The 26342-nt window shown below is 44.3% G+C and overlaps 1 protein-coding gene across 1 annotated transcript in view; it reads left to right on the top strand.

Moving 5' to 3' along the window:
* TTK (TTK protein kinase) overlaps positions 1 to 26342 on the top strand; it is a 73416-nt gene that overhangs the window by 17872 nt on the left and 29202 nt on the right. Inside the window, exons 4-10 of the mRNA XM_075923778.2 lie at positions 6501 to 6607; positions 7426 to 7569; positions 8854 to 8962; positions 9052 to 9136; positions 9238 to 9335; positions 11057 to 11156; positions 23909 to 24035. Coding sequence (XP_075779893.2) covers positions 6501 to 6607; positions 7426 to 7569; positions 8854 to 8962; positions 9052 to 9136; positions 9238 to 9335; positions 11057 to 11156; positions 23909 to 24035 — 770 coding nt within the window. The remainder of the gene's footprint in view (positions 1 to 6500; positions 6608 to 7425; positions 7570 to 8853; positions 8963 to 9051; positions 9137 to 9237; positions 9336 to 11056; positions 11157 to 23908; positions 24036 to 26342) is intronic.

The following is a 26342-nucleotide window of genomic DNA, read 5'->3' as shown; positions in this document are numbered from 1 at the left end:
AGACGGAGCTTGATCCTGCCTTGAGGGCGGGGGGCTGGACTCGATGACCTCTCGAGGTCCCTTCCAGTCCTATGATTCTATGATTCTATGATTAGTGAGGCTTGGGGTATTTTTGGAGGAGTTATTGCATCTCACTTGTGTGGCCTCAGCTGACTTTTTTGAGTGAGGGGGCACTGACTCACAGAACAGGTTCCCTGCCCTTCTCATAAATAAAGACAATGCAGAAACTTTTTGTGTTTGACATAGTATTTTATTTAAAAATGAAGCATGGCCAACAAGCCCCCAGTTGGGGCCAAGCCCCCATCTGGCTGCAGCATCATAACACTCCTGCACCGCCCCCCCAGACCCTAGATCTGAGCCTATCTTACACTAGAACCCCCTGCCCTGAACCCCTGACATACCCCAACCCAAATTCCTGCACCCTCATATTCACAAACCTGTGGCTTGCTTAGTACCCCAAGCCTAAATCTGACCCCAAGATTGCCCGGCCTGGAGCCTCCTCCCCAAGCCTGCGTCCCCTTCTTCACCTCCTCCTGCATCCAGATTTCCTCCCAGAGCTTGCACCTCTCACCCCTTCCCACACCCAAATCCCTCATTCCCACCCCAGAGCCTACACATCCTGTCTCAACCCAGCGAAGGTACGGCTAGACTGCAGGAGTTTTTCAGGATTCCGGAGATATCCCAGAAAAACTCTTCTGCATCCAAGGATGTGTTTGTTCTTCTGCTTTTTTTAGTGGAAGAGCAAACATTCTCTTTTGGTCATCCCTTTATTCCTCTTTCCATGAGGAATAAAAAGGCTTCCAAAAGAAGGTTTTTTTCTGTCCATTTAGACAGGCCAAATGTTGGAAAAATCTCTTCTTACAGAAGAATGGGGAGTGGGGGGAAAGCAGTAGTATAAGGGTTGCGGATAGCAAGTGATGGAGAGGAAGAGAATAGAGAGGGCGGGGCTTGGAGGAAGGGGCGGGGCAGCAGATCTTGGCTTGTTCTATCATTTAAAAAGTGATCTTGGGTATAAAAAGATTGGAGACCACTGGGCTAGAAGATGTATTAAATGGGCACTACAGGCATACGTTAAGGAGCATACTTGCATTTCTTTTTCTGAATATCTTCTCTTTGCCATGATTGCAGCATTGTCTGTGACAAAATTGCACGTGACAGGTGAATTTTTGTTCAATTTATTACGGTTTTCAATACCATTCCTTTTAAATATGCTGTTTTGTGGGCATTTCCTAGTGTATCTGTTGTTTCTGAAAGAGATGCAACCCTATCTTTCTTTATTACACAGGCATATATTCTTTGATCATTGTGTACGTTATTCAGGGGCGGCCCGTGGGCCTAGGCGAGCTAGGCAGCTGCCTAGGGCGCCGCTGGCCCGGGTGCCCGATGATGACATCACGGGGCGCCCCATGATGACGTTACGGCCATTGACGGCCGTACAGTCAGGGGCACCGATTGTGCCGCCCTGCCTAGGGAGCCAGCTGCTGCAGCCGGCCTTGGGTCACTCCTGACCTTATTCCACCCATCAAGTATTAAAATGGCAGATTTTCCCTTCGTATTTCTTACACCCTGGTCAAGTTTATTCTCCTACGCTATTTCTAACAGGGCCATGAAGGTTTAAACGTGTACATGGTTAAATGATGAGCCCAAGCTTGTCGTTTAACCTTCACAGTTACAAGCAGCCATAGTTCTTGCAGTTCATGCCTGCCCAGCCACGCACAAAAATTCTTCATCTGCCCACTTACTTTGCAGAGCTGTGCAGCAGCATTCACCTTCCTGCTGGAAGGTGAGTGGCACAGCAGGCGTATGCTCGCGGCCAGGGCCAGCTGAGGTGGCATGGTGGTGTGGCCGCGGGGGGGCTCTGCTCCGGCGACTGGGGCTGGGACCTGTCGCATGGCAGGGGGCAAATGCTTATCGGATAGTCCACTAGTCCTTAACATCCTTAGTTCGGTGACCTGTTTGGAGGACCTGGGGACCTGCTTGAGTGGCTGGGGCTTTCTGGGGGGCCTGCTTGGAGGGCTGGTGGCCTGCTGGGGGGGGAGGGGGGAGGGCCATGCGGTGGGGGACTTGGGCTGCTCTGGCAGCTGGGGTTGCATGTTTCCCTTGGTTGAAGCTGTGTTCAGGGCCTCAAAGTGCCTTTCCATCTGCTTCCTGGGCTGGATGTGTGGCGGTTTCCCAAAGCTGGAGCTGGGTTGTGGGGCAGCTGTTCCTGGGGCTGGAGCCCCCTTCATCGCTCCTCCGCCCTCTCCCCCCCGCATTTTTTTTTGTCCCTCAGAGCCCCTTGCCCCCGATCCTCTGTCCTCCCATGTGCTCCCCACATATCACTGTTCCAACTCCACTCAGCAACTCCCTGCAAACCCTGGGGAACAGTGCCACTGGTGGGTGCCACAGTGGCAGATGTCCAAACAAGCACGCGTGACTTCATTGTTGGTGCACAAGACAAAACTCACTCCGCTGATGGATGGATGGAAAGTCTTAGAGGGAACATTGCAAACAGCCCCTTATCTCCTGCTCTGTCAGAAGTAGCAGCGCTGGGGTGGGCGGGCAGGCAACTTCCCCTCCCCCCCATCCTGTGTGTAAATGTGTAACTGCTGAAATTTTCATCAGTTACATGTTTACCGAAATAAACGTATTTTAACATCTCTAATATCTAGTGACTTTCCATCAATGTCTGCTTTACCGGATGAAGTATAGTCTGGTTGTAAGGACTCAACCATGTCAATGAAGGTTTTAATTGTTAACAATGTGAAAAGGAGAATTTGTGGCAAAATGAACCAAGCAATTTTTCAATCTATGGTATCTTCTTGCTGTTTGCTTTTCCTTACTACAAACTCATCCATGTTGTGCATTCTGACGATTAAGAAGTGTTGTTTCAGGCTTCCTGTGTGTCCTGATTCCTGGCTGCCCCCCTCACCCTCTCTGCTGCTGTCTGTCAGAAGAGGTGAGGGGGCAGTTGGCGCTGCGGTGCTTAAAAACTGGCTTCTCCCTAGCACTGTCTCCTGTCTGGCCCTCCCCCCAACCCCCGCACTGCTGCCTCTGTGGGAAGCAGCTGGGGAGTAGGTGGTTGCACGGGAGCCAGCTTGCACTGGGATAGAGAGGCAGAAAGGGATGTGTGTTCATGTAGTCGTTTGAATTAATCCCTGATTTATCAGTTAATCATTGAAACAGTTAGTTTATAACATCCACACTTCACATATATTAATGGCTGTTGATAGAGAGAGCTGTGATCAATTGTCTGCCATATTCACTGAAGTTAAGCCAGAAAGTAATGAGCTGAATTTGTAGCAATGGAATCTAAGTTTTTTGGCTTCTGCCTCAACAGAGGGCATTGATGTCCAGCTAACTAGTTTATAGTTATTTAAGTAACTTGTCTATTTTGAATACTGGCACATTAGCACTTTTCCAGTGTTCTGGAGTTTCTTTTGTGTTAATTCAAGATTAAAAATCCAATATACTTGGTCACAAGTCATGCAAGATTGCCAATTTAAAAGTATTTACCGCTAGTATATGTTGTCTAACATTCTTCTAGGTTACCAGTGTACTGGAAAGTACTTCATTTTCCTCATGTGATATAAGTACTGCTCTTTCAGAATATAACACAGAAATATTTACTGAATAGTTCTGCATTTTCTGCATCATTGTTAATAAATAATTTTATGATCCCCATCTAGTAATGGGTCTGTACCATTGCAGGGCTATTTTAATCCTAGTATACATAAAACCAAACAAAACTGATTCTTCTTATTGTCCTTAGCCTTAGAGGCAGCAACAGGAGAGGAGGGGTACTTCAAAGCAGCAGCGGTATTTGAAGCTTGAGGCCAGACACCAGGCACCACATGGAGCTGCTGCTTTGAAATTCTGGGTGAATCCTTGGGCCAGCTGGGGTGTCCCAAGTCTGTACATGGCATTTCAAAGCAGTAGTACTGTATGTAGCCTGGAATGAGCTGGGAACTCACTCGCTGGCTCCGTGCGGCGCTGCTGCTCTGAAACGCCAGGGGAAGCCTGGTTTCAGGCCGCATGCAGTGTTTCAAAACTGCAGCATTAGGTGGAGTCCCAGATCAGCTGGAGACTCTGCCGCTGATCTTGGGCTCCGTGCTTTGCTGCTGCTTTGAAATGCCACGGGGAGCCCAGCGGCAGGCTCTTCACGGCGTTTCAAAGCAGCAGTGCCTAGTGGAGCCCGCGATCAGCGCAGGAGTGCCCAACTGACCCAGGGCTCCCCACACCCTTTCGCCTTTGGGCTCATCTAGGCCAGTGTTTCTCAACTTTTTTTGCTCATGGCCCTCTTCTGAGCCTTGTTTACCTCTGTGGCCCCCCTCCTAGCTGCTGTTAGTTGGAAAAAAAGGTACTATGCAGAACAGTCGAAAGAGGATATGCAAATTCCATGTGAATTTGCATATCATCTTCTGTGCGCAGTTTCGAAAGCGGAGCTTGTGAAAGTAGTTTAGATGTGGCTTTCTCTAAACCAGCATGATCACTTAGTTGTATTTCATTCAAATAATATTAACCTTGTGCTGTATTAACTTTCATGGATATTTAAAAAGATGTTGCATTGGATGTATGCATGCTACTATCTCTTACTTGTAATTTTGGTTGCCTGCTAAATGTCTGAGAGTCAACAATAGCAAATGCAGGGTCAATAGCAAATGCAGGGTCATTGATCGTAGGGGACTAAAGAGACAAGGTGGGAGAGGAAATATTTATCTCTTAGTGGACCAGCTTCTGTTGGAGAGAGAGACAAGCTCTCAGGTTTATACAGAGCTTTTCTTTGGGTCTTATAGAAGAAGTTTGTCCAATAAAAGATAGTATCTCAGCAACATTAGCAAAGCTTTTAAAGCTAAATATGAAGTATTATATCTGGGGCAAAGCAGAGCCAAGCAGAGCCAAGCCGCGGAGCGCGCGATCAGCTGACAGCCCAGACGCGTCTGGGCTGTCAGCTGGCCGGGCGCTCCGGGGCTTGGGTCTGCTTTGCCCCCCCCCCCATCCCCCTGGTCTGCAGACCAGGGGGATGGGGGACGGGGGCCAAGCAGAGCCAAGCCGGGGAGCGCGCGGTCAGCTGACAGCCCAGACGCGTCTGGGCTGGCAGCTGGCAGCGCGCTCCACGGCTTGGCTCTGCTTTGCCGCCCCCCCCATCCCCCTGGTCTGCAGACCAGGAGGACGGGGGGGGGGGGGGCAAAGCAGAGCAAAGCCGCGGAGCACGCGGGCAGCGGACAGCCACGGCGCGTATGGGCTGTCCCGCTGCCCCGTGCTCCGTGGCTTTGCTCCAGACACCTGTGGTACAGCAGCTGGGGCGCTGCCAGTTGGTCCCGTAGCGCCGCTCTAGGCGCTACTGGACCAACCGGGCAGCACCCCAGCTGTTCTGCCCCAGGCGTCCTGATTCAGCCACTGCTGGTCAGATTCAGCAGCGGCTGAATCAGGACGCCTGGGGCAGAGCAGCTTGGGTGCTGCTGGGTTGGTCCAGTAGTGCCGAGGAGCGGCGGCGCTACTGGACCAACCCAGCAGCACCCCAGCTGCTCTGCCCCAGGCGTCCCCAAGTCAGCCGCTGCTGAAACTGACCAGTGGCTGACTACAGGAAGCCTCTGCCCCGGGCTTCCTGGAATCAGCCTCTGATCAGTTTCAGCAGCAGCTGACTTGGGGACGCCTGGGGTTCTTAAGTTGAATCTGTATGTAAGTCAGAACTGGCATCCAGATTCAGCCGCTGTTGAAACTGATCAGTTTCAGCAGCGGCTGAATCTGGACGCCAGTTCCGACTTACATACAGATTCAACTTAAGAACAAACCTACAGTCCCTATCTTGTACGTAACCCGGGGACTGCCTGTACATATGAAACCATACTTTTCAAGGAGTGCCTCTTAACCTTAAAACAGAATCCTCTATATACCTTGGGAAGCTGAATCTTGATTCTGTACCAAAATCTGCATTCTGCAACATTTTGGTGTGGCAGAGAAATTCTGTGACAGATTCATTTTAGAATTCAGTTTAATATAGTTCCTCCTGTGTCTTTATTGTTTTTATCTTTTCACCTCATCCGAATATTTTTGGTACACTGCACACTTTTATCATGGCAAAAAATAAGTTAGGGGAAAGCTGGAAGCTTTGACACTTGGGTTTTTAGCATATTACATAGATGTTGGATGTTCATGGTTTAAATATATTAGTTAAATTTTTCAGCTAAAATTATCTGTAAGGAAAAAAAGTATTGACAGTTAAAATTATTCTCCTTCAGGCTTGAGAATACGCTTATTGATATTAACTAACTTCGTCAATATCAACACCTCTAGTCAGCCTTTCTGTAGACACAAGGAAACAATATACATGGTTTGTTTAATGTATTAATTATTTTGTAATAGTTGTGAGAGGAAGGATTTTTGTTTAACTGTGGCAAAGGTGAATTTTGCAGCAGATTCCTTGTCCATCAAATATATAGAACTCTGCCTTAAATTTCCTTTAGTCCTTCAGTTCCAGCTTTTGCTCTCTACATAAGTAACAGTGTACTATTTTACAGTTTTCAAGACCCAGAGGAGGCACGTGACCAGTTTCATCTTGCCAGACTGAACTGCAAGAAATTTGCTTTCGTGCATGTAGCTTTGGCACAATTTGAACTGTCACAAGGTATGTAGGAACTTTGTCTAATGCTGGAAGCTTTTGTCTCACTATTTTATATTTCTTTCAAAATTATTATAATGGTTAATATTTTAAGAAAAGAGAATATTGTGTAGTGGGTACAGAATTAGGAAAATTAGGAATTTAGAAAGTACTTTTTCCTTACTTAGCTGATCTAAAATTCCCTTGAGGAAAAAGTGTGGGGGTTTTCTTTTAGTGGAACATGGGTCTTGGATTTGCATTTTTGTGGTGTTATAACTTCCTCACTTCACTTTTTTTGTTTAAAAGTACTGTATTGGACTGTAAAATCTTCAAGGCCTGGGAATTTGCCAAAGTACCATACATACTAAAAGTGCTATATAATAATCCAAAGTGCAGATCCTTATGTGGCAAAATCTGTGGAAATATTGCTTACGTTAATGTGTACAAAAGGCTCTGCAATAGGTAAGATGATATTGTCAAAGCTACTGTTACTTATATTTTACCCATCATAGAATCTGAATGAATTACAGAAATGAAAAATGGTGCCAGGAATTATTTGCGATTAAATTGATCTTTTATATTTACCACCTCCACCTGTTGTCTACTTGAAGTGCTGTCTAGTCTGAAAAGTAACTTTCTTTAAAGATAAAAACATTACTCAACTTCTTTGGCTTGCCAGGAGTACGCTGAATCATTATCTGGGCTAAACTAGGCTTTTATGGCATTCAGCCAAAGGCCTGATTGCGAATTGGTGCAATACCAAGGTGCCACAGGGGTTACATATTGGTACCTTTTGTATGAATTAAACTTTTAATGCATTTTCTCTCTCTCTTGCCACTTACCAGGAAATATAAAGAAGTGTAAACAGATTCTTCAAAAAGCTGTGGAGTGCTATGCAGTTCCACCTGATATGTTGGAAATCGCTCTACAGAATTTACACTTGCAGAAAAGACAGTTGCTTTCAGATGAAGAGAAAGAGAACTTCTCGGGTTAGTGCACTTCAGTATTCTAAAGTAACAGTGGAGCTTAAATATGTTTTTTGAATGATGAAATAACAGTACTAATACTGTTGGAAGGATCTTCTGGAGGATGGTGTTGGACTCAGATTTGTGACCTGTGTTCAGTTCTTCATTGGTTTACAGACTTAGGGCAATTGACTTAAATTACCCAGTGCCATGCCTCATCTGCAAAATGGGAATAAGAATTCCATTTTTCATGGGTGTGTTGAGGATAAAATCCATAAATGTGTTTCATAAATCCTGTTTGTTGGTGAGGGCCATGTAATATCTATATATTTCTTTTATTAGCATTTTTAAAAAGTGTAGTGTTGTGTATTGCCTCTGTTTTGTGAATTCCATGTTTCATGAGTACTATTGTAATAGGATGGCGGAAACGATTCTGCTTAAGAATTCATTAAGATTAAATTATCATGATGTTAGATGTTTGGAGCCTGCATAGAGATATCGTGTCTTTACTACTGGGAATCTAGCAGGTGCATTTTGTTAACTGAAAGCAGGATATAAGAAGGATGATTGGTAAAGTATTAGTGGTGAAAGTACTACGGTTTGGGACAGCTTGGGGGAAACACTTAGGGTGAAAAGGTTCCCTTTGGATCATCAGTGCAGTTAAACTCTAGAAAAGGGATCAGTTTGGATAACATAATGTATTAATTCAGTCAGAGTAGGCTAGGAACTATGTATATTTATAAATACAAATTTGAACCAATTTAACACCAACCTGGGTTGTCTGCTCCCTGAGCTAAGGTAACTTTGGCAATGCTGAGCTATGCAAGTGGAATTTTTCATATTGTCATATAGTAGTACTTTCTGCTCCCTTATTCCCAGAACCTTTTATCCAGGAACTGGGTGCTCATTCATAAATATGGGTAGGTACTCTGTAAAGGCCATTGTGAGAAAACTCAGTCAGTATAGTTTCTACTCCAGACTTGGTTAATGAACTTTTATTTTATTACTTACATATAAATCCTTGAGCTCATTTATTGTTCAAATAACTGCCCTCTTTACCCACTCAAGCATGGGAAAGCTTTAGTATAAATCCCAGTTCAGATTTCCTTCTCAGTAGCTGCTGGGTGTAGCCTATATCGTGTAAACTTGGTCTCAATGTTGCCTTATATATAGTCCAGATTCCCATGGCAGCATTATATACATTAGAATCCTATAGTTAATGATACTTTAAGGCAGTTTCATCTATTGAAATGGCAATACATTTCACTGGCAGCCACTGAATAATTCAAACTAATTGTTAATTTATAGTACCAAGTACACAGGGATCTGGACCACAAAACATGGCTGGACATCTCCGGAGTAGGAAAAAAAGTGATTCTGGTGACATTTCTTCTTATGCCCACAGATCTCCTTTTTGGTAACAATTTAAATACTTATATTTTTATTCAAGGTTGGTTTGTTGTTTTTATTGCTGAGATAACTGCAGTATATTTTCTTATTTTTCAGGGAGAACAGCAACTCTCCACCAGACTTCGATGCAGTCCCCCTCGCTGGCCAAAATCCCTTAAAGCAATCAAACAAATCTACCCAGGTGGAAGCTCTTTGAATGCTCACTTTTGTTCTTTCCTGCTGTTTTGTTTTGTTTGTTTGTTTTTTAAGATCTGATAACTTTCAAAATTTTAAAATGTTTAGGTCTGTCCATTTGGGAGAGTTCCTGTTAAATTAGTAACTGATAGTGGGGAGACTGTGAAGAAGATGGATGTTCCACTTACAACTAGTATTACAAAGAGGTACTGTTAATTACATTAATCTTGTTGCAGAACAATATACTTTAATTCTTCTGTTCTTCTTTAAAGATATTATGGGACATAGAACTGACTACTGTTTTGAGTACTGCCAATGGTGATCATAGGCCAACTCTTTCCTCCCCCCTTCCCTCCTCACCATTGCAGTGGTCACCAACCCATCCATTTCATTTTCAGGCAGGAAGGCAGGGTTGTTGATAAGCAGAGCTCCACACCCAGCAATGTGTGTTTAGGTACCCTTCATCCCATGTGGTTCCGTCCTGCAACTGGTCCTGGGCAGCTGGCTGTGCAGATTAGGACCGGGGAGAGGGCACTGATATCAGGGTATCCCACTGTAAACCATATCCATAGAAAAGGGAAGAGGGAGGCCTGAGTGAGTGAGATTGTCTGTCTGCATTTCTTAGAGACAGTGCCCTCTTTCTGAGACTTCCTTAGCAGCCAGCTTTCACAGTCTCTCAGGTATGCACACACTAGGGATATAAAATTCCATTTAATTAGTTAATTGTTTAAATATTAAGTGTCTTGTTTGTTCTATGCATTTCATTTTAATTTTTATTTCTCTTACACTTATATTTAATTCTTTGAGTTCTAAAATGCCTAACCTGTCCTGATTGGAGTAATTATTCATATGGTTCTATTGTCTGGGAATGGGGAACTGCTCCCTCGCAGAGACTGCCACCTCCTGCTCCAGATCAGACCCTCTTTTCAGAGCAAGTACTCCCTATTCCCTCCCACACCTCTGCCCCCCTTTGAGCCATCACTCTGTACCCCTTCCTGCACACAACACTCTCCTTCATCCAGAGCCCCTCTTACACCCAAGCTGCCTCCCAGAGCTTCTGCCCCTCACCTTCTCTGGAACCCTTCAGCCCCAGCCCAGAGCCTGCATACCTTCCTGAACCCCAACCACTTGCCCCTGCCTGGTGAAAATGAGCAAGGGTGGGGGAGAGCATGTGACCGCGGGTGGGGGATGGATTGAGTGGGATGGTGCTTTGAGGATGGGGGTGGAGCCTTGGAGAAAGAAGGGGGTAGATCCTGGGCACAAAAAGGTTGGGGAACACTGCTCTGTTGTATTACTATGGGTATGAATACATGATACAAAGTAACTTTTTCAGATGATGATACAAGTCGCATCTTTGTACAAAGGCTTGGAAGGGTAGGCTTGGAAGGGTTTGATTTTTATTGGCAAATGATAGTAAACATTGATTTCACCATGTACAGGCAAATTAAGGAAAAGGTATTTCCATAGATAAAGTAAGAAAATTACTGCTTGAAAACATCGTTTCTATTTTAATGGTTAAAGCTTTAGCATTTTGAATTAAGACCTGTCATTAAATAAATGTTTGATTCCCCTCCCATAATTTCCTGCAACTGTAAACATTAAGTTGATATGTTTCTTAAGCATTTTTAGAATTTTATCTATTATTCAAAAACTGTTTTTTAAAAGTTCTTTGTTATTCCAAGCTTGCATATGTACATTTTCTAAGGAAGCAAACCACATAGAACTCCTCATATGAAGATAATGTGTCAGCTGTTTAGATTTGTCTATTGTACTCATCACTGTGCTGTCAAAGCATCGTCACTGCTCCTTTTATGTTGTGACTTCTGTCCAGGATTTGCACAACTGGCTCAAAATAGATGGACGTTTATCCCTGAATTTTGAAGTTTCAGGTTTCTTTTACCTCTAATGTTGTCTTTTATATAAACAGGCAGCTATCTGGCTCTAAACGCACAGAGTTGATTATGCCTTTTTTACTGCGTGAACCAAAACATAATGAAGATGATTCATATGACCCGGGTTACTTAAAGGTAACTTTATTTTTCTGTTTTGAGTTAGTAGTTGTGAAAACTACATAGATAAAATATTTCAGGGAGGGAATAAAAACAGTGACTTAAACAAAAAATGGTTCTAGTAATATGAATTCAGAAGCAAAATTAAATTCATATTTAGTGAAAAGAGTATTAAGGGCTTGTACAGGCAAGCTAACTGATCTGTTTGTTTTATATCTCCAAAAGTTAGTTTATTTTTGGCTATATCGTTAGAGAATGATACATTGAAAAAGGGTGGTTTCTTGAAGTGATTGTCCACATATTCCACTCTATGTGCATGGGTACATCTAGATTACATGTCTCTGCCGACAGAGGCACATAAAATAGGTTACCTGACATAGTCAATGAAGCGGGGATTTAAATATCTCCGGCTTCATTAAAATAAAAATGGCCGCCACACTGTGCCGGCTCAGTTGATCGTCGGTACAGCGCACAAGTCAAGACGCGGATCAGTCGACAGGGAACACCTTTGTCGACCGCTCCCTTATGCCTCGTGAAATGAGGTTTATAGGAGCGGTCGACAAAGGCGTTCCCTGTCAACCGATCTGCGTCTTGACTCGCGCACTTTGCTGATGATCAGCTGAGCCAGCACAGCATGGCAGCCATTTTTATTTTAATGAAGCCAGGGATATTTAAATACCCGCTTCATTGACTATGTCGGATTGCTTATTTTACATGCCTTTGTCGGCAGAGGCATATAATCTAGATGTACCCAAGGTGCCTCATGCATGCAAGATTTGGTCTTTTTAAACAGTGGTGTCTATTGGAGCTGCATCTTTGGCATATGTGCCCCTTTGTTTCCTATCATAGTTGGTATAAAGGGCACAGGATGGAACCCACAGTGGTTGTATTACTTTAAGAGTGGTGTACTGGCTGCACATCAATTTTTTTAAAAAATTGTTCTCGTTTTCTGTATTGTATTATACTATTTTTAGCTTATGAAAGAGTAGGAGTAGGTTTTCTACCCTCCTTGGGGGTCTTTATCTCATCCGAAATTTTCTTGTAGATGGGTAAACCCCTATACACTCCCATAAGATAGCTGCACCTAAGATTTTGGGCTTCAAAATTTGCCCGTGCTATGATGCCTGTTATTGACAGCTGTCCCCAGTGCTGTGGTCAGGAACATGTCCCATGCAGGCCCTTTTCAAAGAATACTACAAAGACCAAGGAAGCAAAGCTGAAGTTCTTCCTTGCATCATTCTATGGCATCCGATGTGGGAAGACCATTGGAGACAACCCTGATGCCAGGCCATCTGGAAATGTCCAACACTTTGACTAACTGCGCTGCTATGCGGAGCTCCCGTGCTCCCTCTAATCTGCCTCTGCATCAGCTGGACTGGGGTGGCCTCAGAGAGAGAATGTATGGAGTACTACTCCAAGGAATGAAGTGGGGATGGAAGGCTTTCCGTAAGACACTAGCACTGAGAGATCTTAAGATCAAGTCTCATACTGAACTCTCTGTGCTAGCAACAGTAATTGTTAAGTTTAAGGCACTTGCTTTGATCAGCACAAACAAGGAAACAATATCCTTTGCACTGATTGTCCCCGTACTGGGCACCTCAGCTCCACGTAAGCTTTCTCTCTGAACCATGCCTGCATCAAAACTGTTCATCTCTATCGTGGCAATAGAAATTAATTAAGGAGGTTCATTCTGCTTCTTCACTCATGGCGTCACAGTACACTGCACTTTGAAATCAGCCCACACCAGCTTCATCCCCTTGACAGTTTAGTGGCCACCTCTCAAAATTTATTTCCAGTATATGTGCAGAGATGAAGCATACAGGAAAGATCATTTCCACTTACGGAAGAGAACTATGCCTTTTACTTTCTGTCAGAAGCTCATAGTGAGGCATCATCCCCAGAATAACCTGTTGCTTCTCCTTGGATGGTGCAAAGGTTGCAGGCATTTGACATCCTTCATGAGATCCAAACTTCAATAGATGTCCCTTTCAAGGATAATTATCTTTTTTAACAGTACTACTGATAATATCTTGCATACGCCAAAGGACTCTAAAGCCACATCCTAGCCTATGTGCTGTTACTTCATTGTATCACAACTCCCATCTGACAACAAAAATTCTTCTTTGAGTGATGTCTCCATGCGTGCTCCACAGTTCTTTCCGTTGGTGTCAGGCTCATCCTGGCACCACAGATTGGGGACTTTGAGAGCAGTGATTGGGTGAGCTGCACATGCGCGAGCGGAGAGCTGCGCTCCCGCTTCTCTTCAGTTCCTTCTTCACTGCCCTCGGCCACAGATGAAGCTCAGTTCTCCTCCTCAGCGCGCTCTGCAGGACAAAGCAGAACTATCGTATCGGCTTTGATAGACCTGAAGCACTCAGGACTACCTTTCTTTTATACATTTAAAAAAAAAATCCTGCCGCCACTAGCTCTTACTGCCCTTCAGTGGCAAAAGCCAAAAAAAAGGAAACAGAAATCAGCAACCAACAAGGAGTCTCAGCTGCTTGTACAGTTACAGATAGTCTGGCATGTCTCCCAGAAACTCTCCTAAGGAGAAAAGGTGCGGCAAATACCGACAATTTATGCCAGTCTGTGATGCCCACAGCGAATGTATATGCTGTTTGGGGGACACACATGTATGTACCTCAGAAATGTGTCCATTGCCGTAGCCTCACAACCAGAGCTTACAAAGAGAGAGAGCTCACAGTGTGCACGCAGTCTATGGATAGAGCCCTGAAATCCTCCTCCCCGCCTAATTCTGAAGGGGGTAATAAGGGCTCAAGCGCAACTTCTCCTCAAGGCAAACATCCAAGCCTTCTCAGAGAACATGCTCAGAAACTAGACCCTCTCCAGCCCGCTCTCTCCCCTCAATAAATTAGCAATGGAGATGAGCCAGGAACTTCAGGCACGGCAAAGTCTCAAGCCTCATCAATAACAGGCTCAAAGACATGCTCAAAACAGTCCTCAAAATCAGCTACCACAAAAAGGCCACCTAGCAAGGGCCCTGTGGTGACAGAGGCGCCACTGACATTAAGGGCACCTGGCTAAATGCGGGCGCACTCGATCCCCAGCATGTTGCCAACCTACGGTACAACATTCACCTGTGGCACAGAAAACCTACAGGGCTAGCTCCAGCCACCCCCTAGTAGCCCACAGTAACTCTAGATCCCCTGGGTCACAGCTACATCCATGCCACCGCCACCACAAGTGCCAACTAGCCTGCACCCAAGTCACAAGCCTGCATCCCATCGCCGTTCCTCAGGTCGCAAAACACAAGTGCCATCAGGATATGACTGGGGGGGGTCTAGGATCCTATCCCCTCTTGAGCCTTCACCATGACATCATTCACGCTTCCCACTATGAACAAAGGGCTCACTACGGTCACTGTCCTTATCACAATTCAGTTCCTACCATGGGGATACAGGGAACATGTTCTTCTTGCAATACTCCTCCCCAGATAGGGCACACACATGTTATGGGGTATACAGACCACCACATTACCAACATCCTCCGTGGCACACTGATTGGCATTACTATGACACTCATCGCAGCCGATGGTCCCCCTGTCGTTAGTGGGCACCATGACACACTTCCACTGCACTGCCTACACCTGCACAAAGGTCACTGCTCTCCATGCTCTCAGATGCATCACATTCCCCATCTGAGGGCTAAAATCTAGAGGAAGGACAGATTGAGGATGACCCAACCATCCACTGATCTGATATAGCACCGAACGATAATTCATCCTCCACTTCTGATGAAGCGGTTATTCCAAATGACCCAACACCTGCTGATGATATCAAGCAATTCCAGGACCTATTTAAAAAGGTGGCTGCCAGTCAGGAGATGGTTTTATCAGAGGTCCAGGAGAAATAACGCAAACTCCTAAAGAATCTACAGCCATCTGTGAAGTCCAAAATCGCACTGCCTCAAAATCCTTGAGGCAGCCAATGAAGTCTGGCAAACACCTGCCATGGTCCCTCCAACCATTAAAAGGGCCAATAGGAAATATTTTGTGCCATTTAAAGGCATGGACTTTCTCTACCTGCACCCTCAATCAAACTCCTTACTGGTTGACGCTGCCAATCAAAGGTCCAAGAACCTACAACACAAAACACATACACAGGACAAGGATCACAAATGTTTTTGGGAGAAAAGTGTACTCCTTGTTCAACCCTCCAGCTATGCATATCTAACTATACAGCACCGCTTGCAAATCCTGATTTTGACAATTATTCAAAATTAATAGAACTCATGCACAATCTTGCAGAGAATAAAAGACCTATCCTCAAGGCAATCATTGAGGATCACGCTATATTCTGTATGGCACTGCAAATGGCCCTGGATGCCACAGACACTGCGGCTAGGTCCACCGCGACATCTGTGGTGATGAAACGTTCATCTTGTCTGCAAGCAGTGGGAGTCCCTAAGAACCTCCAGGCCAAAGTAGAGGACCTGCCATTTGACAAAAACAAAATTGTTTGCTGCAGGTACCGATGAAGCACTACATTCCAGCAAAGATTCGCACACTATCTTTCGCACATTAGGGATGTATACTCTCCTTTACCGAAGAAAGCGTTACCCACTCTGTCAAAGGCACAGGGACACAACCTTCAGTAGACAACACCAATACTGACCCTTTGAGCAAAACCACTTCAGACCTTGAAACCAACAAAAGAGAGCCCCAAACAACTGCTCTTCTGTGACCCAGGCCTCGAGGCACAAAGTTTGAAAATTTGATTGAGGGTCTGCCTCCCCCCAATTACAGAACCAGGTGAGCACAATATATTTCACCACTGCTTTGCGCCCCTTCTACGATCAGTGGGCAGCAATCACTACAGACCGGTGAGTTCTAGAAATTGTCAGCCATGGTTATTCTATCTCCTTCATGGCAATTCCTCCAACCTCCCTCTTCAGGGACCCCTCTCATGAGACTCTGCTCCGCCAGGAGATTTTACATCTCAAAATAGGAGCCATAGAGCGGATCCCTGAAAAATACAAAGGGAGAGGTTTTTATTCAAACTACTTTCTCACTGAAAAGAGAACAGGAGGTTGGAGACCTGTCTTGGACCTGCACCAATTAAACAAATATTTTCGCAGGCAACACTTCAAAATGGTCTCACACGCAACAATAATTCCATCACTGGCCGGGGGGGACTGGTTCATAGCCCTCAGCCTTCAAGATGTGTATTTTTACATCACAATACGCCCCGCACACAGGCGCTTCTATGACTCACGATAGCCTCAGACCACTTCAATGCAGAGTCCTCCCATTTGGACTCTCTTCTGCCCCCAGAGTTTTTTCCAGGACCTTTGTGGTGGCCGCAGCATATCTAAGACGCAATGGGATCACAATATTCCTTTGTCTAGACGATTGTCTTATTCAATGTCCCTCACAATGGACCATTAAAGACATGATCACATTCATGAAGACCACGCTTCAGTTGCTGGGCTTCATTATCGACGAGCAGAAAACCATATTACACCCCACACAATCTTTGGAGTTTGTATAGACTCCACAACAGCATGAGCCTATCTCCCCAATCACTGGTTCGACAATATAAGAAATCTTGTTATGACCATTACCACAAGACCAATAGTACCCATCATAGCATGCTTCAAACTTATGGGGCACATGTGTGTCCCTCATAACACGCTGCATTTCCATTGTTTCCAACACTGGATCTCTTCCGTGTACAGACCAGCCAGCCATCAGATCCACAGGCACATTTCTCCTCCCCCAAAAGTCCTCACCTTCCTACAGTGGTGAACACAGACACATAACCTCTGCAACTTAACCTGGTGCAGCCTTTCCACCAGGATCAGCCATCCAAACAAATTACGACGGACGCCTCACTGATGGGATAGAGGACACACTTCCGACAACAATTTGCACAAGGGAAATGGTCCAAAGATTAGTCAAGACTGCGCATAAACCTGCTCGAGTTCGAGCAGTCCACAACGCATGCAAGTACTTCCTCCTTTATATCCAAGGCTCTTCTGTGTGAATTGTCACTGACAATATGACAACTACGTCATCAACCGCCATGGGGGTGCGAGATCCCAGTTGCTATGCGCAAAGGTGATCAGGCTTTGGAATTGGTGCATCTCCCACCATATTACCATTTTGGCAAAATACCTGCCTAGAGATAAGACCATTATGGCAGATCCCTCAGCTGCAACTTCCTCACAAAACACGAGTGGGAACTACACGATTAGATGACTCACAAGCTGTTCCACCAATGGGGATGACCACAGATAGATCACTTTGCCACCAGGCAGAACTCCAAATGCCCCCAGTACTGCTCCCGAGCGGGCATAGGGCGCAGCTCCTTGGGCGATGCCATGCTTCTCACTTGAGGGGAGGGGCAACCTATTATATGCTTCCCCACCCATTCCTCTCATTCCCAGAGTCCTTTGAAAGATACAGATGGATGGGGCCAGAATGATCTTGATAGCCCCAGCTTGGTCCCGACAGACGTGGTTCACATGTCTTTCACCTGTCTCTACAATCTCCCTACCTGTTCCGAACTACCCAGATCTACTCTCCCAGAACCAGGGGTCAATACTTCACCCCCAATCACAAACACCTGCCCCTGAAGGTACTTACCTGGTTCTCGGAAGTGGAGCAACAGTGCTCTCAACAAGTGAAAAATGTTCTGCTACATAACAGGAGACAAACGACGTGCAAGACTTATCTATACAAGTGGCACTGGTTTACACAGTAGTGCACACACAGGCCACTTGAACCATCCAGGGTGCTGCTCTACCAAGTACAGGAGTACCTCATACACTTGAAACAACAAAATTTGTCACTTCCATCGCTTTGGGTGCACATGGCCTCCATTACGGCCTTCTACCCTCCCATTGATGGATTCTTCATATTCGCACACTCCAAGATTTGCACACTCCTCGAAGATTCTGGAAGAGCCTGCAGAGCCTACACCCACCTCGAAAACCCATTCCCCCCAGGGAGTCTTAGAATTAGTCCAACACTCACTCACAAGGCCACCCTTCGAACGAATGGCAACCTCACCACTTACTTTTCTTACCATGAAAACATTGTTCATTCTGGCGATCACTTCTGCAAGGCGGGTCAGCAGACTCCTAGCTCTCATGGCCTCGCCTCCATACACGACCTTTCACAAGCACAAGGTCCTCCTGCGGCCACACCCATCCTCCTTACCCAAAGTGAACTCAGAAATCCATATCAACGAACCGATAATCCTTCCCACTTTCTACCCAAAACCACATCATTCCAGGGAAGAAGATATATTCCACACCCTGGACGTCGGAAGGGCAATTGCCTTCTACCTCGATAGGACTCAATCCTTCCTTTCAATCATCCAAGAGATTGATGTTTTCCCTGGCTGAAAGGTCCCAGGGAAAACTACTGTCTTCCCAGCACATATCAAAACGCATAACAGCATACATTACTACATGCTACTTGCTCCAGAATAGGGCATTACCAACGAATACAAAGGCCCACTCTGCCAGAGCTATGGTGACATCACCTGCTTTCCTAAAGGGAGTCTCACTCCAGGAAATACGCAGAGCAGCAACATGGTCATCTAATCATACCTTCATAAAGCATTCCACTATTCCACCATGCTCCACAACAGATACCGCAGTAGCCAATGTGGTTCTCTCCACAATCTGTAGCAGTTGATCGAAGCCCACCGTACGTCTCAGTGAGCACTGCTACACAGTCACCAAGTGTGGAGCACCCACGGGGACATCACTCGAAGAAGAAAGAGAAGTTACTTTGTGCAATAGTGATTGTTCTTCAAAATGTGTCCCCCGGTGTGTGTTCCACTACCCACCTCCTCCCTGCTTCTTTGGGCAATAATAGCAGCCACCAGGGCGTCAGAGAAGAAACAGAGAAGCGGGCTGTGCAGGCTACTTCAAAGGCGGGAGCACCGTGCTCTGCTCGCTCCTGCGCAGCCCACTTGATCACTGCTCTCAAAGTCTCCGATCTATGGTGTCAGGACAAGCCTGACACCAACTGAAGGAACTGTGGAGCACCCACACATTTCGAAGAACAACGGTTACTGCAGAAGAACAACGGTTACTGCATGAAGTGAGTAACTTCTCTTTACTACATGATCCCAGGAGTGGGGACTGAGGCCAGAACCCACTGAATCCAGAGCCCATTCAAGCCCCAGGTAGAGGGTCAAAACCTGAATCCTGCCACCGAGGACTGAAGGTCTCAGGCTTTGAACCAGTCTAGGCAACCCCATTAAAATGGGGACTTGACCCACTTTGGGGTCCCAACCCACAGTTTGAAAACTGCTGTCTTAGCTGCTAAAATGAAGATTTTGAATTAATTGCAGCAGTACTACAGACCCAGATAGTAGCAGTACTTCTTTCTGGAAACATTTCCATCTCTGACAACTCCAGTTCCTCTTTGACTGGATGTTCCCTCATCTGGAGCCCTACAGGAACATAAATTATGACATGCATGTCAGAAGTTGCATATTTAGAATCACTGATTGGCCATGCTTCAATTAGCTATCTGTTTGGCAACTGCTTCTCCCATTTCTGGGTAACTTTTGGTTTAGTGTGTCTTTGAGATGGTAAAGAATCCTTATCTTGTTAGCTACTCCCACTCCATCCTCTGTCCCTTTTCCCTCTTCAGAGACCCTTCTCATGAGATTCTACTGAAACAAGCAACAGATTCGCAGTTACAACTGGAGGTAGTGGAAGAGGTGCCTCCGGAGTTCAAAGGCAAGAGATTTTAATTTTGTTCTTTCTTGTCCCAAAGAGGAAGGGGATATGGTGACCACTCTTTCCCTTTGCTGCCTCCACTCCTTTACCCGGCATCACTGATCTGCATGGTCATCCTTGCTTCCATAGTCTCTGTTGATCCTATTGAGTGGGTTATGGCTCTCAACCACCCAAGATGCTTACTTCCATATCTCTAACTCTGATGCTTAAAAAGAATGAGGGGTCCTATGACACCTGAGATTAACTGATTTATTATGGCATAAATCAATTAGTTTCTAAGGTGCCCCTGAACTCCTTGTTGTTTTTGCAGATACCGACTAACACAGCTACTTCTCTGAGACTCTGACATATAAGATAAGTAGTAGATGTTAACAATGAAGGTTCTTGTGCTTGAGCTTTCATATAGCCTCCTGCATGTTCACCCTGTTCATAGCTGGAATCCAGTTGTACCTCTCTTTGACTGCCTCTTGCAAGGGAAGTCTCCAGCATGTCAGACTCACTGTAGAAGATACTGAGTATTTTCAGTAACTTGGGACTTGGAATCAATAAAGAGAAACTGACCATGACCTAGAGCATAGCAGTTATTGGGGCTTGTTTGGACATGATGTTGGTGTGGGGATATCTGCATGACCAAAGGTTTCGGATTGACAGATCTCATTGGCCAAATTTGATTTCACCCCCTTTTATTTCTCTTCTCCCCGCTCCCTCCCCCCAAAAACAAACAAAAACCAAAAAAAAAAGTCTCAAATTCCTGGACCACATGTTGGCATGCACATACATCACATACCTTGCCAGACTTCACTTGCAGCCTCTGCATGCATGGTTACGATTTGTATGTCCAACAATCAGATGCAGCAGAGAGAGGATCACTGTCCCTCCCAAAGTTCTCGTATCAAATTGATGGACAAATCTGACGAGGAATCCAGCAGGGATCTCCTCTCTGCCAGCATTATGGCTCAAGGATACCTTCCACATATATGTTCTGGAACTCAGGTCTATAAGGTATGTACACAAGGCCTTCCTGCATACCTTCTGGAGGAAAGGATGGGATTTATGGTCCATGTCTATAACTGTGGTATTGTCTGTGAGTACTGCATCAGTTGCCATGGGAGGTCAGATCTTTTCTTTCTACCGTCTCTTGCCCACCCTTTGTTAGGAAGCCAAGTGGCTCTGGAATTGCTGCATTGACCACCTGCTCACCCTGGTGGTTCTGCATATATTTGGGCTGCAAAATACTCTGGCAGACTGCTTCAAAGGATTTGTGAGAACTACAAATAGTCCCTCAAGTCCAAAGTCCTCATATAAGGCCTTCTGAAATGAAGATTTCCCTGGATAGTCCTTTTCACCAGGAGTCGCAAGTACCCAGAATTTTGTTGTAGAGGGGAAATTAGCTTAGGCTTTATTTTAGATGCTTTCCAGTTAAGTTGGGTTCTGGACCTAATGTATACCTTTCCCCATCTTTTGAATACTAGGGATCCTGCGTAAGCTGAAACTGGATGTGAGCTTAGTCATCATGATGGCACTGGCTTGGGCAAGGCAGAATTGGTATTCCTATCTAGTGAATGCATTCATTTGATGGCCCATCCCCCTACCAGCTCAAATAGAGCTGGTGTCTCAGTTCAGCAGCAAGTTCCACACCTGAACTTCTTCTGGCTGCTTGGATGGTGGCTTGCTGAGGTTAGGACCTCTTACTTCACAGCAGAAGTAAGATATTGGATTGTCTGCTTTCTAGTCTCTCAGCTCAATATGGGTGTTTCAGGCATTGACATCTGCTAATCATCCTCTAATCCAGTGGTACCCAGTCATCTTGCACCCTCTGCTATCAAAATTACTTACAGGGCTTATTGATATCTTCCCCCTGTTCAAGAACCACCCTCGTCACGAGACCTAGTGAGGTCAGTCCTGTGGGAGTACCCCCATCAGTGTTTCAAAGCAGCAGACCCTAGGCTCCCAGCTGGCCCCGAGCTGCATGTGGCATTTCAAAGCGGCAGTGCTGCATGGAGCCCTAGGTCTGGCCCCATGCTCCACATGGTTCTGCCGCTTTGAAGCACCCTTTCCTCTTTCCCCTCTCCTCCTTGCTACTTCTTTCTGATAGAGGCAGCAAGGAGAGGGAAGTGACTGGTTGACTAGCCTGAAGAATATCCAATAAGCATTTGCTTATCGAATAGTCGACTAGTTGTTCACATCTCTATTGGGGTCATGTCTGTGCTCTGTGTGCACTCCTGATACATGTTGTCTGTTTAGCTTTCACTTTTGGGCTTCCGTCAATGCTGATTGGAATCTTTTTGAGGATTTTTATTGTCAAAGGAACTGAGCATGGGCTGTGGCCACACGACCCTTTATACCTTGCTATGGGAAGTGAGGGAGAATATAGGGCAGATACAGTCTCAAATATAGGGCATGGATGCAACCCCAGTGGACACTGCTATTCAAAAGAGAGCAATTATATGCATAGTGCACATGCATACTAAGAGAGGTCCTGTACATCTGAATTACAGTTACTATGGCATAGTAATGGTACTTTTTGGTCACTTGTCTGAGTCAGGAGTTCGTTACAAACCACAGAAGCTGTTTATTTTAGCAGTCACCATGAAGATAAAAACTGTATCTTTGCAGAGATTTTTTTAAATTTTGAACTGAAATGTTTTCTGAGCCACACCTGGCATTTGCAAACCTAATTGTTTTGATCAAGCCTGTTGCTATGGAGAAGTGGTGTAGCACCTCACCAACTGCAGCCCCAGGTGCAGCACTTAGGTGAGCCAGGAGTACTTTGAGCAGCTGCTGAGTAGTATCTTGCTAATGGTCTGCTCTGAGGGGGCAAGAAGAAGTTCTGACTTGTCCATCATCTGCTTCCCTGCCAGGATTCTAAGAGTGAGAGCTGAATTAAAACTCATCTGATTTACTTGAGCGAGGTGAATAGTTGGAGTTGATAGAAGCTCAACCTTCCTCAAACATGTTCAGCCATCATGTTGAACACCACTTATTATTTTAATAGTTAGGTATTTTGCAAACAGACGATAGCTTGAGATGTGCAGAAGCTATGGGTCTGTATTAAATTAATGAACATTGGAAGTGCTCTGAAAATCACGTCAATAGTTCTCCATTTGTCTTTTTATTCCCCCTCCCCCCCATGTGAAGCTTGAAGGAAGGTAACAAAATGATTAGCATGATTAGGCACGTTTTTACAAGTTGCATATGTTGGATTTTAAAAAAATCACTTAGATTCATTCCTCTGTCTCTTATGTCAGTTCTCAGCTTCAATTCTGCTGCCTTTTATGGCCTGTACAGAGGAGCAGCTTATTCATAAGATACACAAATGAGGAAAAGTCTCTTTATCTCTGCACCACTGCATTATTTATACGGACAGTCACATTATCTTCTTGACTATCACAATTTATTAACAGAGGAATGTTCAAGGTTTTCAGACTTGTTGTTGGCATAAAACAACTCTTAGTTGCATTAAGAATGCTAACATTATTTTGTCGGTTGCATCATTTTATTTAAAGAAAAAGTATTCCAGAAATAGGATACACTGACGATGCATCTACACATCACCCTTAGCACAGAATAAGCTATGTAATTTGCACTATGCAAATTGTGTAATTTATTTCAAGTGTATTTGGAAATAGCTTATTTTGTAATTTGGCACTGTCTATGCAGTGCCAAATTTTGAAATAATTCGCTATTACAAAATACCTCATAACCCTCATGGAACGAAGGTTACCAGGATGTCAGAATAAGCTGCCCGTTATTTCGAAGTAATGGGCTGCTTCAACAGACGCGGAATAGCTATTTTGGGATACTTCCGGTATCCTGAAATAGCTCCATAGTGTATGCTATCCTTAGAGAAGGGTAATAATTGGAATGATTGGAATAACTGGAATGATTAGGTATAAAGTTGTCTGTGGTCATATAGTTAAAGTTTAGAACTAATAATGCATTTATTTGGCATGGGGTATTTCAGTGGTAAATTATTATAGGAAATGACTTTCAGATAATGTGCTTGAGTTCTCGATGCTTTTAAAAATATATATTGTTTTCTTTAGTCCTTACAAGATGAAAGCTGTGTACAGTCACACACATCAGCTGAAGAGAGTTTAGAAACTGCAACCGAATCAACCGTAACCCTAAAAAATAAAACAGATTCAAGTCTTGCAACGAAAAGAAAAGAAGGTAATTGTGAATAAGAGTAAATTTTTACCAATCTGAAGTGGAACACTATTTTTTGGGATGTTCTATTTAGAATGCCTGCTAAAGGAAACCTTCAGCCTATATTTACTACTTTTGTGATTAGGGAAGAATTTAAAAATACAACTTCTTCTTTATTTTTTTTTTGGTGAAGTTGAACAAAGACTTCCAAGAAACAGCTGTATATACATTTAAAATGGAAGCTCGATAGCTTTATCACCATCAAAGTGCTAGAATTGTAACAGATGTGCCTGTATTTAATGTTTATCTATTCTGTCCTTGCTAACTCCGTTGAAAGTAGGCAGGGTGTTGAAAATGACAAGAATCCTGACTTTTGAAGAGCAAGTCTTTTTTTGCCATTTGGATATCATGCTTATTCAAAAAAGGAAAAAAAGAGAGAAAGTCTTGCTACTCTGCTTAGTACTACAACAAATTTGGATACTATTTCCTATAATCAGACTAGATCAAGGTGGGCAAAAATGTTTAATGAGGGGCCACTCCAAGATTTTGGTAATTGGTTCAGGGCTGCACTTCTGTGAAGTGGGTGCAGGGTCTGGCACAGCGGGTGGGATTTAGAAGGGAGTTTGGTTGAAGGAGGGGGTTGTGATCTGGGTCAGGGGCTTGGGATGCTTGGTCCAGGAGGTGTTATGGGTACAAGGATGCTGGTGAGGTGGCTGTGGGCCGGATCTTGTGGCTTGGTGGGCTGGATCCAGCCATAAGATGCCTTTTGTGCACCCCTGGACTAGATGGATTACTGATCTAGAAATTGATGCATAACTCTTAATCTCTGTTACCCAACATGAATTTAGCCTTCTTCAGTAGTAACTAGAAATAGCTCTGTCTAAAAATACTGCTGACCAAGAATAACACTTTAAAAAGTGCCCAAGTATCCTTTTCAAGAATGACTGAGGTGTTTGAAAACCAAAGCCCCATCCTGCTATTGATTTGTTTGAGCCAGAAAAGGCTCTCCTTGCTTAAATAAAGAGCCTGTAAAATATGTTTTAATATTTTTAAAAACATTGATAGTAATCTAGTCAGGTGAGGTAGCATGTAGTGGATTTAGTGGGTTTTAATAAATGCGTCAAGGTCTTGTACTCCATTTTATGTTCCCTGCCTTGTGATATTTGCTATTCTACATAATAAGGAATGTGAAAATACTTGTCTGTATATTTTCTTTCCCCTGAAGAAATCTCATCTCATCACGATTTTTTTTTCTTTATGGATTTTTTTTCTTTATGGATTTATAAATGGATCAGAAGAATTCTTTTGTTACATCAGCTAATGTACATAGATTAAAGACTCTTTTCCCTTTTGCCCTTAGATATCTGAAAACCCCTAAGAGAACTTGAGACAACTCCAACTAACCTTCCCTTGATAAAATGTCACTGGGTTAATTCACGTTTTCAGTTCTTGTGTTCATCTGTTTTTGTTTTCATCAGGCATTTTTGGATCTATTCAATTGTCACTTTATGTAATTGTGTATAGGAGCAGGGAAGGCAAGATACTAATCAGTCTAGATATGGCAGTGGAATTTTGAGTTAAGTCCAAAATGTTTTAAAACTTCAACTCCTCACTCTGACTTTGCATTATAATAGCTAATAGTCAAGCAGAGTAGAACGAGTCTTTTTTTTTGCAGTCAACAATGCCCTCTAATTAGCCAGATTGCTCTTTTGCCACTCCGTTTTTTCTACTCATTGGTTCAGTTGAAAAATAGTTCTTCTGTAGAGTCTGGGGCAGATGAGATTTGACCCCTTGTTTGCTGCAAGATTATGCAGATTAGCATTGTTGTCATACCAGCATAGTCAAGATAGACCACTAAGATAAAATGCTGCCTATAAAAATCTAAGGTATTTAACACATGTCTAACATTAAGTGCATGAGCACAGAGGTGGTAGAACTTTTCAAAGAAAAGTTCACTAGAATTAAAATGGGCAGAACAATGTGGTTTTTTTTTTCCTAGCCTCTTTCTTAGAAGCAGCTAAACTCTTTTGGCTGATTTTTTTTTTTTTAAATCACGAAGCAGACACTGTGTGAAAAATATCAGCCCAAATGTTTAATCCAGGGGTGGGGGACCTAAGGTCTGGGATCCACATGCGTCCCTGGCTTGCCTGGATCCAGCCCCCAAGGTTCAGGGCTCTTCCCCTGTATTGGAAGGACTGTGCTGGTGTTATAGCCTACCCTCCCCCATCTCTCCACTGGGCTGGAGCACACAAAATAGCCTGGGCTCCTCTAGGTTCTGATGTGAGAGGGGAATATGGAGAATGTCTTTCTCCTTCTCAGTGGCGAGTTGCC

Source organism: Pelodiscus sinensis, chromosome 3 (assembly GCF_052426305.1).
Source record: "Pelodiscus sinensis isolate ZL-2025 chromosome 3, ASM5242630v1, whole genome shotgun sequence".
NCBI classification, from domain to species: Eukaryota; Metazoa; Chordata; order Testudines; family Trionychidae; genus Pelodiscus; species Pelodiscus sinensis.
Note: the sequence above shows the minus strand (reverse complement) of the source record. Positions and strands in the feature narration are given on the sequence as shown.